Source organism: Carica papaya, chromosome 4, assembly GCF_054855325.1.
Source record: "Carica papaya isolate Zhongbai chromosome 4, ASM5485532v1, whole genome shotgun sequence".
NCBI classification, from domain to species: Eukaryota; Viridiplantae; Streptophyta; class Magnoliopsida; order Brassicales; family Caricaceae; genus Carica; species Carica papaya.
In genome coordinates this window covers 23,904,512-23,922,519 of record NC_142312.1, presented here as the reverse complement: position 1 = coordinate 23,922,519, position 18,008 = coordinate 23,904,512, and the positions used below count along the sequence as shown (strand labels likewise).

The window sequence follows — 18,008 nt, the reverse complement described above, 5'->3', positions numbered from 1 at the left end:
GGGTTAGGAATATAACCCTTTTCAAGTCCCGAAGTTGTATCTGTTGCGCAGCCCCTATTACCCTACATTCAGAAACTATTAAGTGAGTCAACATACCTGCACTTTTTCTGTTGAGTGCGTCAGCTACCACATTGGCCTTATCCGGGTGATACAAAATCCTACAATCGTAGTCATTGAGGAGCTCTATCCAACACCTTTGACGCATATTGAAATCCTTATGAGTAAATATATACTTCAAGCTCTTATGATCTGTATAAATATTAAAAGACTCCCTATACAAGTAATGGTGCTAGGTCTTCAGAGTGTGAATAATAGCGACAAGTTTCAAGTCATGGGTGGGGTAATTCTTATCGTGACTTTTGAACTGCCTGAACACATAAGCTATAATCTTCCCGTGCTGCATTAGAACACAACCCAACCCCAAGTAAGAGACATCACTATATACTGTGTATCCACCTATCCCACTCGGTAGAGCAAAAATGGGTGCGGCAGTTAACCGCTTCTTGAGTTCTGTAAAGCTCCTTTCGCAATCCTCGTTCCTCTCAAACTTGACATTCTTCTTTGTAAGTCTGGTTAAAAGAGCGGCTAGACTAGAAAATCATTCAACAAACTTGCGTTAATATCCTTCCATTCCTAAAATGCTATTGGTTTCCTTAACCGAAGTCAATTTTTTTCAACCGAGTACTGCCTCAACCTTATCAGGATTCACTGACACCCCATCCTTTGATATTATGTGCCCCAGAAAGGTAGTCTGCTCAAGGCAGAACCCACACTTACTCAATATGCATACAACTTCTTTTCCCTAAGAACTTATAAAACTTGAATCAAGTGATGAGACTATTTCTCTCTGCTTTTTGAATATATCAGGATATCATCAATGAACACAATAATGAACTGATCTAAAAATTGCCTAAAAACCCTGTTCATCAAGTTCATAAAAATGACTGACGCATTTGTTAACACAAATGGTATGACCAAGAACTCATAGTGTCCTTACCTGATTCAGAAGGCTGTCTTGGGAGTGTCCTCTGCTCTGATCTTTACCTGATGGTAACTTAAACAAAAGTTTATCTTAAAGAAAACCTAAGCACCATGTAACTGATCGAAAAGACTTTCAATCCGGGAGAGGGAATACTTGTTCTTGATTGTGACTCTATTCAATCCCCTGTAGTCAATACACAACCTCAGGGACCCATCATCCTTTCTCGCAAACGTGACTCCAACACCCCAAGGAGATACATTATGTTAGATGAACCCATTAACCTATAATTCTTTGATCTATTTCTTCAGATCTTCCATCTCTACCTGACTCATGCGGTAATGGGCAACTAAGATGGGCTGGGTGTTAGGATGAAGATATATGATAAATTCAACTTCCCCATCTACTGGTAGTCTGGGTAGTTCATCAGAGAATATATTTAAAAATTTTCAGACCACAGAGATCTCTTGAATGCAAATTTCTTTCTTAGCCTTCCCTAATGTAGTAAAGACAACCGAGTTAAAACGTTATATAACAATACAATTGTCATGAGGAAAAAAATATCTAACACTTTTATTAATTTATGAATGATTCTTCATTAAAAAGATTGAATACAAACTTCTTATAAAAATAGTCTACAGTGGTGTGATACGCCGCTAACTAGTTCATCTCTCGAATCACATCAAAATTCTGTGTTTATTTCTATTAGGTCTACGCTCAATTCCCTATCGGCTATCTCTATAAAGCTTTGTATATGACATCCCCTAATAGTGTCCCATGCTCAGGAGTAGACACAAACAGCACATAATCAAGATTTTCAGATAATACATTCAATTTTTTTGCAAAAGCATATAAGACAAAAGAATTTGAAGCACTAGTATCAATCAAAACATGTGCAAGGTGGTTACAGATAGGGTATGTACCCTATATCACGTTCGGGTTAGCTTCAGCATCCTACTGGATGAGGTGTAAGCTCTGTCCTGGATGGGAGGTCTGGTCTAATTCTGATTTTGTAGACACTCTTTTGCATAGTGTTGGGCTCTTTTATATATACGGTAGGTATTGTTGAGGTGATTGTAGAGTCGGTCTCTATGATTTTTAACACAATGCTAATAAGTCCTACCGCGTCCTGCTGCTTGGGCCTGAGGAGGAGCTTGAGTCACAGGCCTAGGTCTCTTGTTCCGCTGAATCAGTGTAGTAGGAGCTGGTCTGCTATGTAGAACTGGGGTCTGGAATTGCCCACTGCTAGAGGGAAGACACGAAGGTTCCTCTCTATTAATTGTGTCTTGGCCAGAACTGCTGAGTAGATGCTGAGTTCAAACACATACAACTGTTGCCTAATCTCAGGACATGGGCCCCACTCAAACTTCATTATCTTTCTACCTTTGTCTATTATACTCTTAGGGGAATACCGGCAATTCTAGGAACCTTCGGGCATACTCTGACACTATCATATCACCCTAGACCAGGTGTGCAAACTCCATTTGCTTCAAATGCTAAAGACGCTCTGGGAGGTACTCCGCATTTAAGGCTACCAGGAACTGTTCCCAAATGACCAGAATGGGTATGATGGCCTGCTTTAGCTGCCACCAGCGACTTGCATCACTAACGAGCATATAGGTGGTAAGTACAATATTCTGTTCAAGAACCACCCCAAGAGTTGCGAAAACCTTCTCTGTCTCTGCTAACCGATACTCGGTCTCTTCGAAGGAAGATGCCCCTACAAATGTAGATGAGTTTAATCTCTTGTACATCTCAATGTAGCCTAGATCCATTCTGGGTGAAACTAGATCCTGTGGAAGAGGGATTGGATTATGTTGGGGAGGGGCTGGACGACCATATAGCAGCACCTGATTATATGGTAGGGGCACTAAATTGTACTGTGGCGATGTTGGATGATACATTGAAGGAGCAGAGCTGTACCGAAGCGGCACCAGATATTCTCACTGCAAGGGTGGCTCAAACTAAGGCAGTGATGAAGGGTCATACATCTCATTCCTTTCTTTTCAAGCCTGCTAGACAGAGATAAATCTCTCCAGCATCTCAAAGAGTCAATTAACATTCTCTCAAAGCGACCCATCCCGGGCCGCTCGGTTTACCGGGGGCATTCTTCTCCTTATATCCTTATTCCTACATTTCACAATAAATGGTTGAGTGAGGAGTTATATTCTAGTGATTTAATCACTGTATAAGGAATGATTCCAAGGAACGTGGCTCTGATACCAACTATAAAGGTCTGAAATCTTAAGAGAATGAATATATATTAAAATAGCGAAAACAAATAATAATTAGGGTTTATATTCCTTACATAGTAAATTAGGATGTCTAATAGGGTTACTGGAATGTCCTTTTTAAAAAAGTTAAAATAACAGAAACAGAAATGAAACTAAAATCTTATGGGATTAACCTCCACTGGCAACTTAGATGGGGTCCCATATTTAACCTTTACTCACAACCCTCCCGCTGTTGAGTATCTGGATCTTGATATGAAATTGTTAAATACAGAGATGAACTACAATAATTCAGTAAGAATATCACACTAATCACTGATACAGTCAACTGAAGGTCGGTAAAATTATAAAATAACTAATGGAGCCCTTAATTTAGATAAATTCATTTGACATAAAACTGTTTATTCCATACTGACCGTTATGAGTTTCTAAAATCGACCTATAAAGACAATAACTCAAATAACATTATGATTTTATGTGCAAGTGAGCAAGAATACTAATTTTTTTATTTGCTTACTGATACCTCTGGAGGTCCATAAGGATGTCCTCCTACACGTGAACCCAATATCCAAAGTTGTCAATTAACCGGTCGTCCGCATATCCCATTCGGTAATGGGTTCCAAACACCATCGTCTCGATACCCCGTCCGGTATGAGAGTGAACTATATCTCCTAAACTCTTTCGGTATGAGACTTTTCAGCCCTGTCCGACTGAGATAATGTCCAAGTAGGATTTTCTATGTACCGGGTCCGTCTACTCTTTCCTAGGGTACCCAGTAAGCATTTCGTACATAGATTCACACAATTAACCAATTACCAATGACATACCAATATCTCATATTTACATATCAATAATAAGTCATGCAAATAGGTGATATGTACATCAAGAAACATGATTGAGATATTTATTATAAAACAATTCAACAAATAAAGGCTATGCGGTTAGGTAAACTAAATAACCAAGAAGGCAATTAAAACTAGCAATTTAATGCACACAATATAATAGTAAGCATTTTAAGTAGTATAGACGAAAGTGTGAATAAGGATCGCCCGCGTGGCCTCCTGCATGGAGCTGAGGTCAGTGTGTCAGCAACGCAGCACGTTCTGACTCATCGTGGCTGCTGGCTGAGTCGTCCCATGCGGCCAAACTTTTATTTTTTACTATTTTACCCCTGATTTTTAAATTTTTTTTCAAAAACACCCTCCTTATTCACACTTTCACCTATTTTCTCTAGAATTATTTTCAATTTCGTTCATAATTTATTTTTTTTTTCAAAAATTTAACCAAAATTAAATTAAAATAAAATTTTAATTATTCATATATATATATATATATATATATTTTATAACTTGAAAAATCACCCTGGACCAAATTTCCGGGCCCAGGTGTTACAGTAGCTTCCTACTCTTTCATAGTAATCAAGGACGAGTTCAGCAAAGAGATAAGTAGATGTCTTGAATAAGTAATACGCTTGGCATAGATAATTGCTACTAGGGTCAACCTTATCATGTGTTAGCTCACTCTCCTCTTTCATTTCCCTATGAAGGACTTCCTTAAATTATAATAAATTCTATGTATCAGATTGGAGCTGTAAGATGGGTTTAGATTGAGCTTGGGCCTTTGACTGGGCTAGCCCTATCTGGGCCGAATGGACTTGGGTTGGTCCAGTCAGCTTACCCAATTGCAACACATGAATTTTGTCAGAGCACGTTTTTTTTTTTTTTTTTAAGTCGAATAATTACAACAAAAAAAAAAAAGAAAAAGAAGAAAAAACATCGTAACTCACCAGCTCTGAAGTGGAGATCCACAACTGCAACTGTCATTGCTACTGGCGATGTTTAGTTAAGAGACTGAGAAGGAGACGAAGAAGAAGAAGAAAAGAAGTCTGTCTTTTGGACACCGAGTCAACTAGACTTGGCTCAACCGTTAGATCCTTGTTCACACACACACATATATATAATATAAATCAAAGATAACTTAATTATATTTCATCTATAGGGATACAATGACGTCCCAAGAAACATTCTTGATCTAACGAGCCGCCTTCATTATTTTTTAGCATTTTGAGTCTAAACATCGTTGATATTGAACGTATAAGTCAATATTCTATCTATTTGTCGATATGGGTACCAATTATATTTGATATTGTATTTTATAAATTAAAAAAATTATATTTTTTATAAAGTTAATTATTTATGTGATAACTATTATTTGTATGCAAGAGTTTTGTATGTTTATATCAAGTGTCATCAAGTTATATAAATTATCTATGATTTGAAAACCCATTTGATATACCTTTTAACCTTAGTTTCAAAGTTTCAAGATTACCTTTGTAAGAAAACAAGTAAAATAAAAAATATTTTTGATTAAAAATTAAAGACAATATTTGTTTTTCATATATTTAAATATAAAATTATAATTTGTAGTCTTTACAAAATAAGTCTGACTTTTAATATTTTATCATTACTGTTAAAATTTATAAACAAATAATAAAAATATGTACGCAACATAAAATTATCAATTATAAAACAGTGCAGACACATATATAGAATTACAATGGAAAAACAAGAAAGTATTAAATCTTAATCTTCAACTTGTGAAGGATGAGGATGAGTATGAGTAATTCCACATACTAATCCAGCCACACCAACACACATTTTCTTTACCAAAATGAAGATTCCCTCGCAAGCAAGAAAACAACACACTGGAGGGACAACAGCATACCTTACCCAAGAAGGTACTTCCATGCGTTTAATGTATTGCTTCTGTAATTGATATTGTTCACTCAAGCCAAGATGAGCCATGAGCACACATACATGCGTGATCAACTCGCCGCCATTAGTGAGCTGCTGTGCGTGTTCCTTCCACCCGCAATGGCTTGCTGCATACGCTAACATTTCCACCCAAACTTCGCTAATCATCTTCCATTTTTGTTGCCTGTTCCAACCTTGTTCAGCATCTAGTGATTGCAGTTGTCTAGCAAGCTTACACCCATCAAAAAGCACTGACTTATTCTGATCTCCTCTTTCATCTTCTGACTTGTCAATTTCTGTTTGTAATAGTACATTTGAAGCCTCTCTTACACGAGTATAAAAGTCTCTTTGCTCAAATTTTAGTTCAAGAAATTTTTTCAACTCTTTACATGTGTCTCTATACCTTATCTCACCAATCCCTTTAGGAAGCATAAACGGACATTCAACAAGAAGGTACATCATGTAATTCGATAAATGTTTGCTAATTAGACAACTTGGGTCGATATTGTTGCGATGTGTGTTTTCTGGAATATCATCTATGTAGCAAAGATAAGTAGCAATATGCCAAAGAAGGAGACTATGATCAAATTCTACCTTAGTTGTGCTCCCAGAAAATTCATCAAAGCGATTACTTTGTTCAAGTGCATAATCACCTCTTTGAGACAAAAACTGCTTGCATAACTCAAGATTGTATTGATCATAGCTAATTTTGTTACCTTTTTCTAGGAGTTGCTGGAAGATCAATGCTTTTAAATATTCATCCACAGGTTTCCATGATAGACACTTGCAATCACTAATCTCTCCACTGTCATACAACCTATAGCAAAAGGTTATAAGATTGTGTTGTGCAATAGATCTCGACCATCTCTTTTTTGCTTGAGAAAAAGAAATGGAATGACTCTTATTTTTTTTACGCTTAGCAAACCAATATCTTGTCCAGTCTGATCTAAGTAATAGGATAAATGCATAAATCTCAAGACCAACAGCTCCTGCTAATAATATATAGCTTATGATAATGTCACTTGATGGATATTCACTACTATCCACATGTACTGAGAAGGCAATGAGAGCTGAAATAGATGAACAGAAACAAATGATACGAAGAAGAATTCCCGAAAAGGAATAAACAATGCTTGCCTTGGTATAGAGCATATCGTACATTAATCCCAGCTCAGTCTCTATAAGTTTGAAGACATCAGTTGGCTCCTTGTCATGGATGATGGAGTAGCTTCCTACTCTTTCATAGTAATCAAGGATAAGTTCAGCAAACAGATAAGTAGATCTCTTGAATAAGTAATAAGCCTGGCATAGATAATTGCTACTAGGGTCGACCTTATCATGTGTCAGCTCACTCTCCTCTTTCATTTCCCTACGAAGGATTTCTTTGTCAGTTCCTTCCTCTTTCACTAAGACATATTTGATTTGAGGATAGGAAAGCAATGAGCTTCGAAAATGTTTAGAGCTAGATGACCTGAGCACACAAGTCCTCTCCAGATACTTGACAATGCCAGTGACAAACATTGGAATGGCTATTAAGGTTAGCTTTGTTGTCTTCCAAGATCTAACGAAGACATAAAATGCAACTCCAGCTTGGACAACAAGTGCAAGAAAATGTCTGAGCCATAACTCGTTATCTTCCAAGGAGTATGCAGTGATACTGTCTGGACCTCCAAGATGTAGGAGTAGAAATGGCACCCAGAAAGCTTGAATTTCACGGCTTGGCCTTGAAAAATCGTTATTTACATCACCCTGGCTTCTAGCCATGTTACCCAATGCAGTTATAGCCACCCAATCTGCTGAATTATAAGCTGACCAGACAAGAATTCGAATTAGGAAACTGGCACTTCGTTTTCTTTTTGAGCCAAACACAATGAGGATGATTTGTAAACATAAGCTCATAATTATCATCCCTCTAATCTCCCATAAATTCCATACTACTTTTACTCTATCAGATAATTTTGACATACTGGCTCCACTTTCTCCTTCAACCTGAAAAGATTAAATCATTATATTTACTATTTTAGAACCATAGGATTAATCCATAAATGATAATAATAATAATAATATATAGCTATAATAATTAATAACGCATGATCAAACTTTATACTTTTGGAAGTCGCTGCAAAAATAATGGAAGTCGCTGAGTTTAGTCTGAATTCTACAGATTAATATTTGGACATATTCTTTATTAGGTTCATGGTTTATGATTTTTAATTTAAATGTAATGATTTTTAATTATTCATAATTATAAAGTTTTTCAATAATTGTAATATATATATAGAAATTTAAATTATAATAAATTCTATGGATCTGGTTGGGCAGTCAGATTGAGCTTGGGCTTGATCGGGCTGGGCCTCTCCGGGCCGAATGAACTTGGGTTGGGCCAGTCAGCTTAGCCCATTTCAACACGTAAATTTTGTTAGTTTAAGACAAATAATTAAGAATCAGTAAACCTTTTTGGGTAAAGTTAAGAATTCGTAATTAAGACAAAGAAAAAACAAAAGAAATTAAACATAATACAAAATCAGTAAATTTAGTGCCATTTCATTATAATTTTATTTGTTGCAATTTTATTATTTTACATCTTTTTATTAATTTTAAACGATGAATTTTTTATTTCTAATAAAAAATTAAAAAATAATTTGATTATGTTCGAAATTTTAAAAAATAATTTCGACTAATAATTTAGTAAAATAATATCAAAAATATTATTATTAAATTAAAAAGTATCTATTTTAGTTTTTCTTGTGAAAAATGCATTTGAAATGAATAAAAAATGTTAGGAATTACAGAGAAAAAAGATTAAAAATTAAATAATAAGAAATATGACAAATTAAATTTAATAATTTTCTTTATTTTTTTTTTAAACGAACAATGGGGACCCCCAAAACCCAAAAGTAAAAGAAATAATAAAACAAAAATGTTTCTCCGGAGTAAAAGCGAGCTGTCGTACATTTTAATTTTTTAAAATTAATTAATATTATATTTATTTGTTACTTAATTAATTAAAGCAAAAATATTTAAAATATAATTGAAACACACTTATAAGTTTAAAAATCAAAATTATAATGGAAAAAACTGGAAATTAATAATAAGATGGCTAATAATTGTACTTTTAAATAATAACAATAAATGTCGTGTATGTTGAACATTAATAAAATCAGCGGACTATAAGTTTGTGGTTATAATAAATAGTCAAGTCATAGAAAATGGTATTAATATTTATACATATAATATATATATATATACATATGGGAGCAGATCTATCAAAAAATTCTTCCATTGTTAAACCTCATCTTCTAAATCTCATACAAGTAGCAAGCAAATTAATCTACAAAACAGAACAAAAAAGAAAAAAAAGAAGGAAAAGCTAGTTTTGGGTCGCAACCATGATTGATGAGTGTATCTGAAGAAACAAGTAGAAAACAAACCAAAGGAAACCGAGGTTTCAAACAGTTACAGCTAAAAGAAGAAGAAGAAGAAGAAGAAGAAGAAGAAGAGAAGAAGAAGAAACATCATAACTCACCAGCTCTGAAGTGGAGATCTGCAACTGCAACTGCAACTGCCACTGCTGCTGGACACGTTGAGTTAAGGGACTGAGAAGAAGAAGAAGAGAAGAAGAAGAAGAAGAAGAAGAAGAAGAAGAAGAAGAAGAAGAAGAAGAAGAAGAAGAAACATCATAACTCACCAGCTCTGAAGTGGAGATCTGCAACTGCAACTGCCACTGCTACTGAAGGCGTTGAGTTAAGAGACTGAGGAGAAGAAGAAGAAGAAGAAGAGACGAAGAGATGTTTAGTTTAGAAACCGAGAAGAAGCAGAGGAGAATGCGACTTTATTTTTCTTTTGGACACCCAAGTCAACCAGACTTGGTTTAACCGTTTGATCCTTCTTCCCTAACCTGATCTGTTTGATTTTTATTTTATTTTTTTGTACAAATTTATACGTTAATTAAGTATTAATTATAATATAATATATAATAATGACATAAAATAAATATATAATCCAACTTTATAAAAGAAAATAAATATATAATCCAGCTATATATCTCCAGAGACACCACTAGCCATGTCAACCAATAGGATTCATTTCCAACCAACATTTTTATTTTTAAATATTTCAATAATCAGCTTGACTTGGGCGGCAAATAATGCAATTTCTAAGTATTAATAGGTGGGTTTTTGATTTCATAATTCACTAACTAAATACATATAGTTTTTTTTTTTAAATGCTTAAATATAATTTATAACAGACCGAATTCCAATGTATGTGGGTAAGGACATTTGCACAATATTTTTAATTAATAAAATCAATGAATATCAAATACACAGTAGTATTACATATTAATATACATATCTTGTAACGAAATAATTAATTATTTATAGATACATGAGTCATTTAAATTAATTTATAATTTTAAAATAGAAACTAATAAGATTTTCTTCATAATCTTCTATTGATCTTAAATTTATTTCTAGTCTTCTCTGACATGAAAGAAAATGAATTGGAGTGAGCGTTACAAGTTCGGTAAGAAAAAGATTTTATAATAGAGACTTACATATATACATTCATGCAAAATGTAAAATATAATAATATTATATAATTCATAAAAGTATCAAGCAAACATCATAAATAAATATACAACAAATCATCAACGAAAATTTATCTTAATCTTTTTCATTTTGCTCTACTCTTATTCTCATAAATTATTTATAAAATCTTATACTTAATTCAAATTATTCTTTCCTTATTATTTACATTCTTCATTCATAATACTTCTCTGCTCAAATATCACACATCTACCGGATATCACATCTACACTCAAAATATTATAATTAAATTTGAATTATTTAGATACTCGAATATCATAAGACACTCAGAATATTATATCTAAGGTTTTATCACACGATACCGTTTATATCGTTATGGAGGATAGGCGAAAAAGATCCCCTTATTGCATGGATAACACACACACAATCTCACATTAGTTACAGTAGGTATGTTTGTTAGGTGACCCACACACTCACAAATACTTATTCATGTTTGAATGTTTGAACTAGGTTCCACATAACTATCTATATGCAGGTTCACCATACCTGCTGAACTTCGCCACACACGCACTTTTCCCTCCTCGATTCATACTAAACGAGTAAGGTATCTAGGATCCTTATACTCTACACTCTTTTTAAATCTCTCTCATTTTCAATTCGTTTCATACTTAAGATCTTAATTTTTACGCACAATTAAACACAACTATATACATCATTTCATACACATTGATTACACATTCACACGCATCACATATGTACACACATAAATACACACACATATATTATAATACAGACATGTATTCTCACTGTTAAGGATATTTATCTTCTCCTAACTACCATTTCTATGCTTATCATGTAACAGTTTATAGTTATCATGTATATATTATCTCCTAGCTTATAGTTATCCATCATGTATTGTATTATATATTATACAAATCATAATGAGAATATTACATTGATATTTTTCTCCAAGCCTGTGTAAACATAACATGGTATTAGAGCAACACGGGAAAAACACAATGTCAACTTCGAATGAAAAATAACTCTCCATCACTACCACCACTACCTTACCCATCACCTGTACCACCACTCATCGTTTGTTTGCCATCAAATTAAATACCAAAAATTACCTGACATGGAAGGCTCAGTTCATGTCTATTCTCAATTACCAAAATCTCATGGGTCTTATTGATGGTAGTGAACCAATCCCACATAGAACAGTAACTAATGGTGATCCACCCACTGCTACTGTCGACCCTGCATATTTTGCTTGGTTTAAGAGAGATCATATGTTTATTTCCTAACTCCTATCCTCTCTATATGAGGAGATTTTTTCCTATATCATTGGGTTCCCCTTTTCTTTTTCTGTTTGGAGTGCATTAGCAAATGCCCTAGCTGATGAACTTGTTTCTACTGGTCGTCAACTTTCCATTGCGGAGTTCAATGCGATTATCTGTTGCAATATTGGCCAAAAATTTCATGGAATCATTACTACACTCGATATGAAGCCTCAACCCGCACCCGAGAGCGCCGCCGCCGGTAAGCTCCGTTTTTCTGTGATTTTTTGGCCCCCCGAGGGCCTTAGGGTTGTTTTCTCACAGGGACCGATGCGAGTGTGGCCGAATTCGGCCGAAAACGGCCGAAAACAGCCAACCCGAGGCGACTCGCCGCCGCCAGCGGCGGCGCCGTCGCCGAAGCACGGCGGAGCCGCCGTGCCGGAGTTGCGATTTGGGCCGAAAGAGGCCCTGGGCCTAATTTGGGTTTTTTTGGAACACGTGCAGGTACCGTTAGTGTGTTTCAGTTCCCCGGAAAAAATTCAGGGAAAATTAGGGACGGCCTGTAGGCGCACTGTGAATCGTATTCGGATCCCGAAAACAAGTAAGGACCCCTCACCTTATTTCCTATCACGGTTTTAAAGTTCAATAAATGATAAAACGGTATTTCATGAATCAATGAATGTGTGAAATTGCTTAAGGTCGCTAATGGAGCCCGAGTCTAGTGTGTTTGTCGGTTAACTGTTATTTGTCCTGTTTTACAGTTTTAAATGCAGCATGAGGTTTGATGTTTTCATTTTATAGTTTCGTGTGCATATTTTACTATTTTACTGACTATGGATTGAATGACTGAGATACCGATGTTGTGTGTTGTCTGTTTGGCATAAGTTGCTGTTTGTTTTTTTAAATGTGAATTGATGATGCTTATTGAGGAAAAGGAAAATGAAAGATTGTGTAGACTAATAATTGTATGATGGGGTTAGCCTGACTAGATATCCTGGGAGATGGTGGACGGACCGGGTCCGTAGGGAACCCTACCGGGATTGTGGTCTCACATGCCGGACGGGGTATGGGGACGGCCCGTTTCACCCTCATACCGGACGGGGTATTGAGGTTTATGGTTTTGGCGCCCATACCGGACGGGGTATGGGGACGACCCGTTTCACCCTCATACCGGACGGGGTATTGAGGTTTATGGTTTTGGCGCCCATACCGGACGGGGTATGGGGACGGCCCTGGAAACTGATTATGAATGTTAAAGGTTAACGGGTAGCGGGACCCCTATGGACCCCCATGGATACTAGTAGGCTGGTAAATGAGAAAAGGATATGTTGTATAATGATTGAATTACAAAATGCGTGATAAGTGCTATGTTTTACAGCTTATATTATTCTATGATTGTGATAATGTTATTGTTTTCTTATATTGTTTCATGAATTCCACCGAGGTAAGTGGATGGTAAAGGTTTTATCATAAATAAAAAGGATTTGTTATAAATCATGCTCCATTGGTCTTTTGTGTTTTTCTACCCACCTTTACCTCCGTGACGGTGAGATATCGTGATGTTCTTACTGGGCTAGTGTAGCTCACTCCTTATTTAACCATTTCAGATCAGGAAGACATGGTTCCCGAGCCCGTTCCGCAGGAGGACGACGAAGGGGATGCCTAGAGACTCTATAGTCATACTCACAGTTTTATTTTCGAGTTTCTCTCTTAGTTAGTTTAATCTTTTATATTTTAAGTACGTTTTTGGTTTTCGTGTAAGGGATGTTAACCGAAATTTTGATCTCGCTTCCGCATTTAATATTTATAATATAATTTCCATTTTGAATTACCAGGGCTGCTACAAACGTCCTACACCAGTTTTGTCAAGTCAAGGTCATCGTTATTTTGCCATATTTGTTGATGATTTCACTCGATATACATGGATGTATTTTCTTAAGAATAAAAGTAAATTATTTTCCAAATTTCTTCAGTTTAATGCTTATGTTGAATACCAATTTCACACTAAGATTAAATCATTTTAATCTGACTTTGGTGGTGAATATAAAAAAGTTAATCAATTTTGTAAGTCCACATGGTATTATTCATCGTTTAGCCTGTCTCCATACATATGAACAAAATGGCTTGTTTGAAAGGAAAATTCATCATATTGTTGACATGGGTCTCACACTTCTTTGTTACTTAAACGTACCTCTTCATTTTTGGCAATTTGCCTCTAAGTCTGGAGTTTCTTTGATTAACACATTACCTACACCTGTTTTAAAGAATTGTTGTCCCTCTATGAAGCTATTTAGTATTGATCCTTCTTATCATACCTTCAAAATTTTTGGTTGTCTCATATTCCCTCTGCTTCGTCCATACAACCGTCACAAGTTCTCCTATAGGTCTAGTCCTCGTGTTTACTTAGGTAACTCTTCTTATCATTTAGGTTTTAGGTGTTTTGATCCTTCTTTAGATAGGATTTATATCTGCAGACATGTTGAATTTCAAGAAAAGATTTTTCCTTTTAAATCCTCTTTAATCGTGTCCTCATCAACTTCTACTAGTGCAACAATTGCTCCTTATTCTTGGTTAACAGTTAGTACATACTTGGGTTTTTTAGGTATGGATAATTCTAGTTTTTTATCTCTTAACTCTCCCATATCAACTTTGTCATTCCCTTTTAAGACTCCTAGTTCAACCGTACCTCATCAACCCGAATCCACTTCCATATCCAATTCTTCAACCTCATCCTCATCTACTTCTCTGTCAATTGTACCTCTCACTATTGATCTTACTCAATATGATGTCAACACCAATCCCTTTCTTTCCCCTAAACTTAGTCACCTTATGATTGCCCAATTCTACTATGACTCGTAAACATGTAGCCTATCTTGTTAAACATTCACCCAAACCAGATTATCTTCAGGTAGAACCTAACACATACAAATAAGCCTTACCCTATAAAGAATGAAGTGATGCTATGTAGATTGAGTTTAATGCACTCTAGGCTACTAAAACCTGGACGTTGGTTCCTCGCCCAAGTCACAAACATGTCATAAGCAATAAATGAGTTTTCATATTAAAAGAAAATCATATGGGAGTGTTGATCGCTACAAAACTAGGCTTATCACGAAGGGTTTCTCCCAACAACCCGATATTGATTACAATGAGACTTTCAGCCCTGTTACCGAAGCCTCCACCATTCGAGTCCTCCTGTCTATTAGTTCTGCTCTCAATTGGGACATTCAACAGCTTGATATCTCTAACACCTTTCTTCATGGCACCTTGAAGGATGAGATTTACATGGAGCAGCTATCGGGTTTTATATCTGCTGCTAATCCATCTTTTGTTTACAGGTTACAAAAATCATTATATTGTTTAAAATAAGCTTCATGAGCTTGGTTCACCCGCCTATGCCAATTCTTGATTTCTCTTAGCTTTCATGTCTAGAAGGCTGACAACTCACTATTTATTTATCACCATGGCGTTAATAAACTTTTTCTTCTTGCCTATATTGATGACTTAATTCTCACAGGAAATAATTCACCTCCCATTGGCAATATTATTTTCCTTCAAGGCTGAATTTCCAGTTCAAGAGCTTGGCAAGCTTCATTACTTCTTGGTCATTGAAGTCAATTATGAGAAGGATGAATTGTTATTAACTCAAACAAAGTATATTCATGACTTGCTTTCTCAGATAGGTCTCGAAGATGCTAAGCCATGCCCAACGCCAATGGTTTGCTCTCCTATCTTGTTTAAATCCATGGGTGATCTCCTTCTCAGATGGAATTATGTACCGTCATGTTGTTGGGGCATTACAATATGCAATCATCCCTAGGCTGGATATCAGTTATTCAGTTAACAGATTATGTCAGTTCATGCATGCCCCAACCGAGGCTCATTAGAAGGCGGTTAAACATGTTTTGCGTTGTTTGAAACACACGACTTCTCTTGGTATTCTGCTACCTCGTGATACAACATTTGATTTCCAATATTTTAGTGATAGTGATTGGGGTGGGTATCCTGATGATCGATGGTCAACATGTGGCTATGCCATTTATCTTGGCAAGAATCTCATCTCTTGGGTTGCAAAGAAACAACCCACCATTGCTCGTTCCTCTATAGAGAGTGAATATAAGGCTATAGCTAGCACCACTTTTGAGGTACTATGGTTACAGGAGCTGATGCGAGAAATTGGTTTTCTTTCATCCAATAAAGCTACTTTATAGTGCGATAACATCGGTGCTATTTATATGTCTGCTAATCTGGTTCTTCATGCTCGTATCAAGTATGTTGAACTCGACTATCATTTTGTTTGAGAGCAAGTAGCAAGTGGTAATATTCATGTCCGTTTTCTAGCCACCAAGGATCAACTTGCTGACATTTTCACCAAGCCCTTCCTTTGTGATCGTTTTACGTTCATTCAAGATAAGCTTCATCTATAATCTTCGAAGCATGGGCTTGCTGGGGAGTGTTGAAGATATTTATCTTCTACTGACTACCCTTTCTATTCTTATCATGTAACAACTTATAGTTATCATGTATATGCTATCTCCTAACTTATAGTTACCCATCTCATGTATTGTATTATATATTATGCAAATCATAGTGAGAATACTGCATTGATATTTTCCTCCAAATTTGTGTAAACATAACACTCACTGTATGTCTCACACGCAATATATATTTATATTCACACACACACAATCTCTACTGATACATACACTCACATTTATACTTAAACACGCATACACATTTATACTCAACATACCATATACAACAATTTACACATTTATCCTTATTAGTTATGTTTTTATCAATTCATACCTAATGCACATACATATACCATGTACGTTTACTTATATAAAACACGCACACAGAATTTATATTTATATATAATTACACAAATCATCTATAGTTTATACACAATATTATTTTATCGTACAAAATTAATTCAATTCTTACATACAGTGTGATAAAAAATGCTATTCGAATCGTTTTTAGCTCGGTCTATAATCTTCTTAAAAATTCGAATATCGTCAAGATAAATTTTTTTATTTATAATAAAAAATACATATATTAAATTACGAATAATTCTGAAAATTATACTTGCAAAAGGAGGAAAGTATTTTACATTGGTACACATGGTCCCGGTTTTGCTCGCATCACCATGCGCCACCACACTTGTGTCACAAGAAATAAATTGAATAATTTTCCTATTTTTAGTTTTTTTTCTTCTTTTCTTTTCTTTCTTTTTTTTTCTTCTTTTCTTTTATTTCTCTTTTTCCCCCTTTTTTGTTTCTTCTTTTCCTTTTTCTCTTTTTTTTTTCTTCCTTTTTCCTTTCTTCTTCTTCTTCTTCTTCTTGCTCTCTCTCTCTCTCTCTCTCTCTCTCTCTCTCTACCCGCTTGTGTCTCTTCTCTCTCTCCTTCTCTTTTTTTTTCTGCCCCGCCAAGTTCGCGAGTTTAGGGAGCCGCACGCTGATTGGGCAGTGCACAGATCTAGGGCCGCACACTGACGACCGTTCGTCGCGCACGATAGGCCGCCACTGGGTCTTCGCCTTCTTCCTCTCTGCTTCTCTCTTCTTTCTCTTCTTCTTTTTTCTTTTCTTTTTTTATTTTTCTTTTTTATTTAATTATATATATTTCTTATTTACTTATAAATATTCATATATATATATATATACATATACGGCTCCTATCTCCTTCTACTTCCAGAATGCACCTCTGGGTTCTTCTGTTATTTATTTTTTTTCTCTTTTTTTTTTTTTTTTTTTTCTTTCTCATTTTTTTTTTTTTTTTTCTTCTCCCCGCCCTTTCCCTCTTTTCTTCTTCTTCTTCTTCTTCTTCTTCGTCTTCCTTTTTCCTTTCTTCTTCTTCTTCATTTTTCTCTCTCTACCCGACCGCGTCTCTTCTCTTTCTTTCTCTCTCTCTCCTCTTTTTCTCTCTCTAGCCAGCGACGGCTGATCTCCTCTTTCTTTGTCCTTCGACCACGGCGTCGTGCAACACTGTGTAACACCATGCTAACAAATTATATACTAACAAATTATATATATATATATATTTATTATTATTATTATTATTATTTCTTTTCTTTTGTACGTACCTTGCTGGGTATAGAATAACAAATTATATTTATATATTAATTATTAAATGTTTGACCTTAGTAAATAATCTGATAAAACTATTATACATAATATATTTAAATAATTTAATTTATTCTTGAACCAATTAATTCTGTC

The 18,008-nt window shown here is 35.3% G+C and overlaps 1 protein-coding gene across 4 annotated transcripts; it reads right to left on the bottom strand.

Moving 5' to 3' along the window:
* Positions 1-5,697: 5,697 nt before the first annotated feature.
* On the bottom strand, positions 5,698-9,838 carry LOC110818466 (uncharacterized). 4 transcript variants are annotated; one of them, XM_088218275.1, is made up of 3 exons: positions 9,652-9,838; positions 9,490-9,559; positions 5,698-7,952 (listed from the first exon to the last, which is right to left on the bottom strand). In XM_088218275.1, exon 3 carries the CDS (start codon positions 7,926-7,928, stop codon positions 5,793-5,795), a length of 2,136 nt encoding a protein of 711 aa, XP_088074401.1. In that variant the 5' UTR covers positions 7,929-7,952; positions 9,490-9,559; positions 9,652-9,838; the 3' UTR covers positions 5,698-5,792. The 4 variants fall into 4 exon arrangements, with proteins under 4 accessions (XP_088074401.1, XP_088074403.1, XP_088074402.1 ...); XM_088218277.1 differs by having other exon boundaries at positions 9,490-9,537; XM_088218276.1 differs by having other exon boundaries at positions 9,490-9,534.
* Between the last annotated feature and the right edge of the window lie 8,170 nt (positions 9,839-18,008).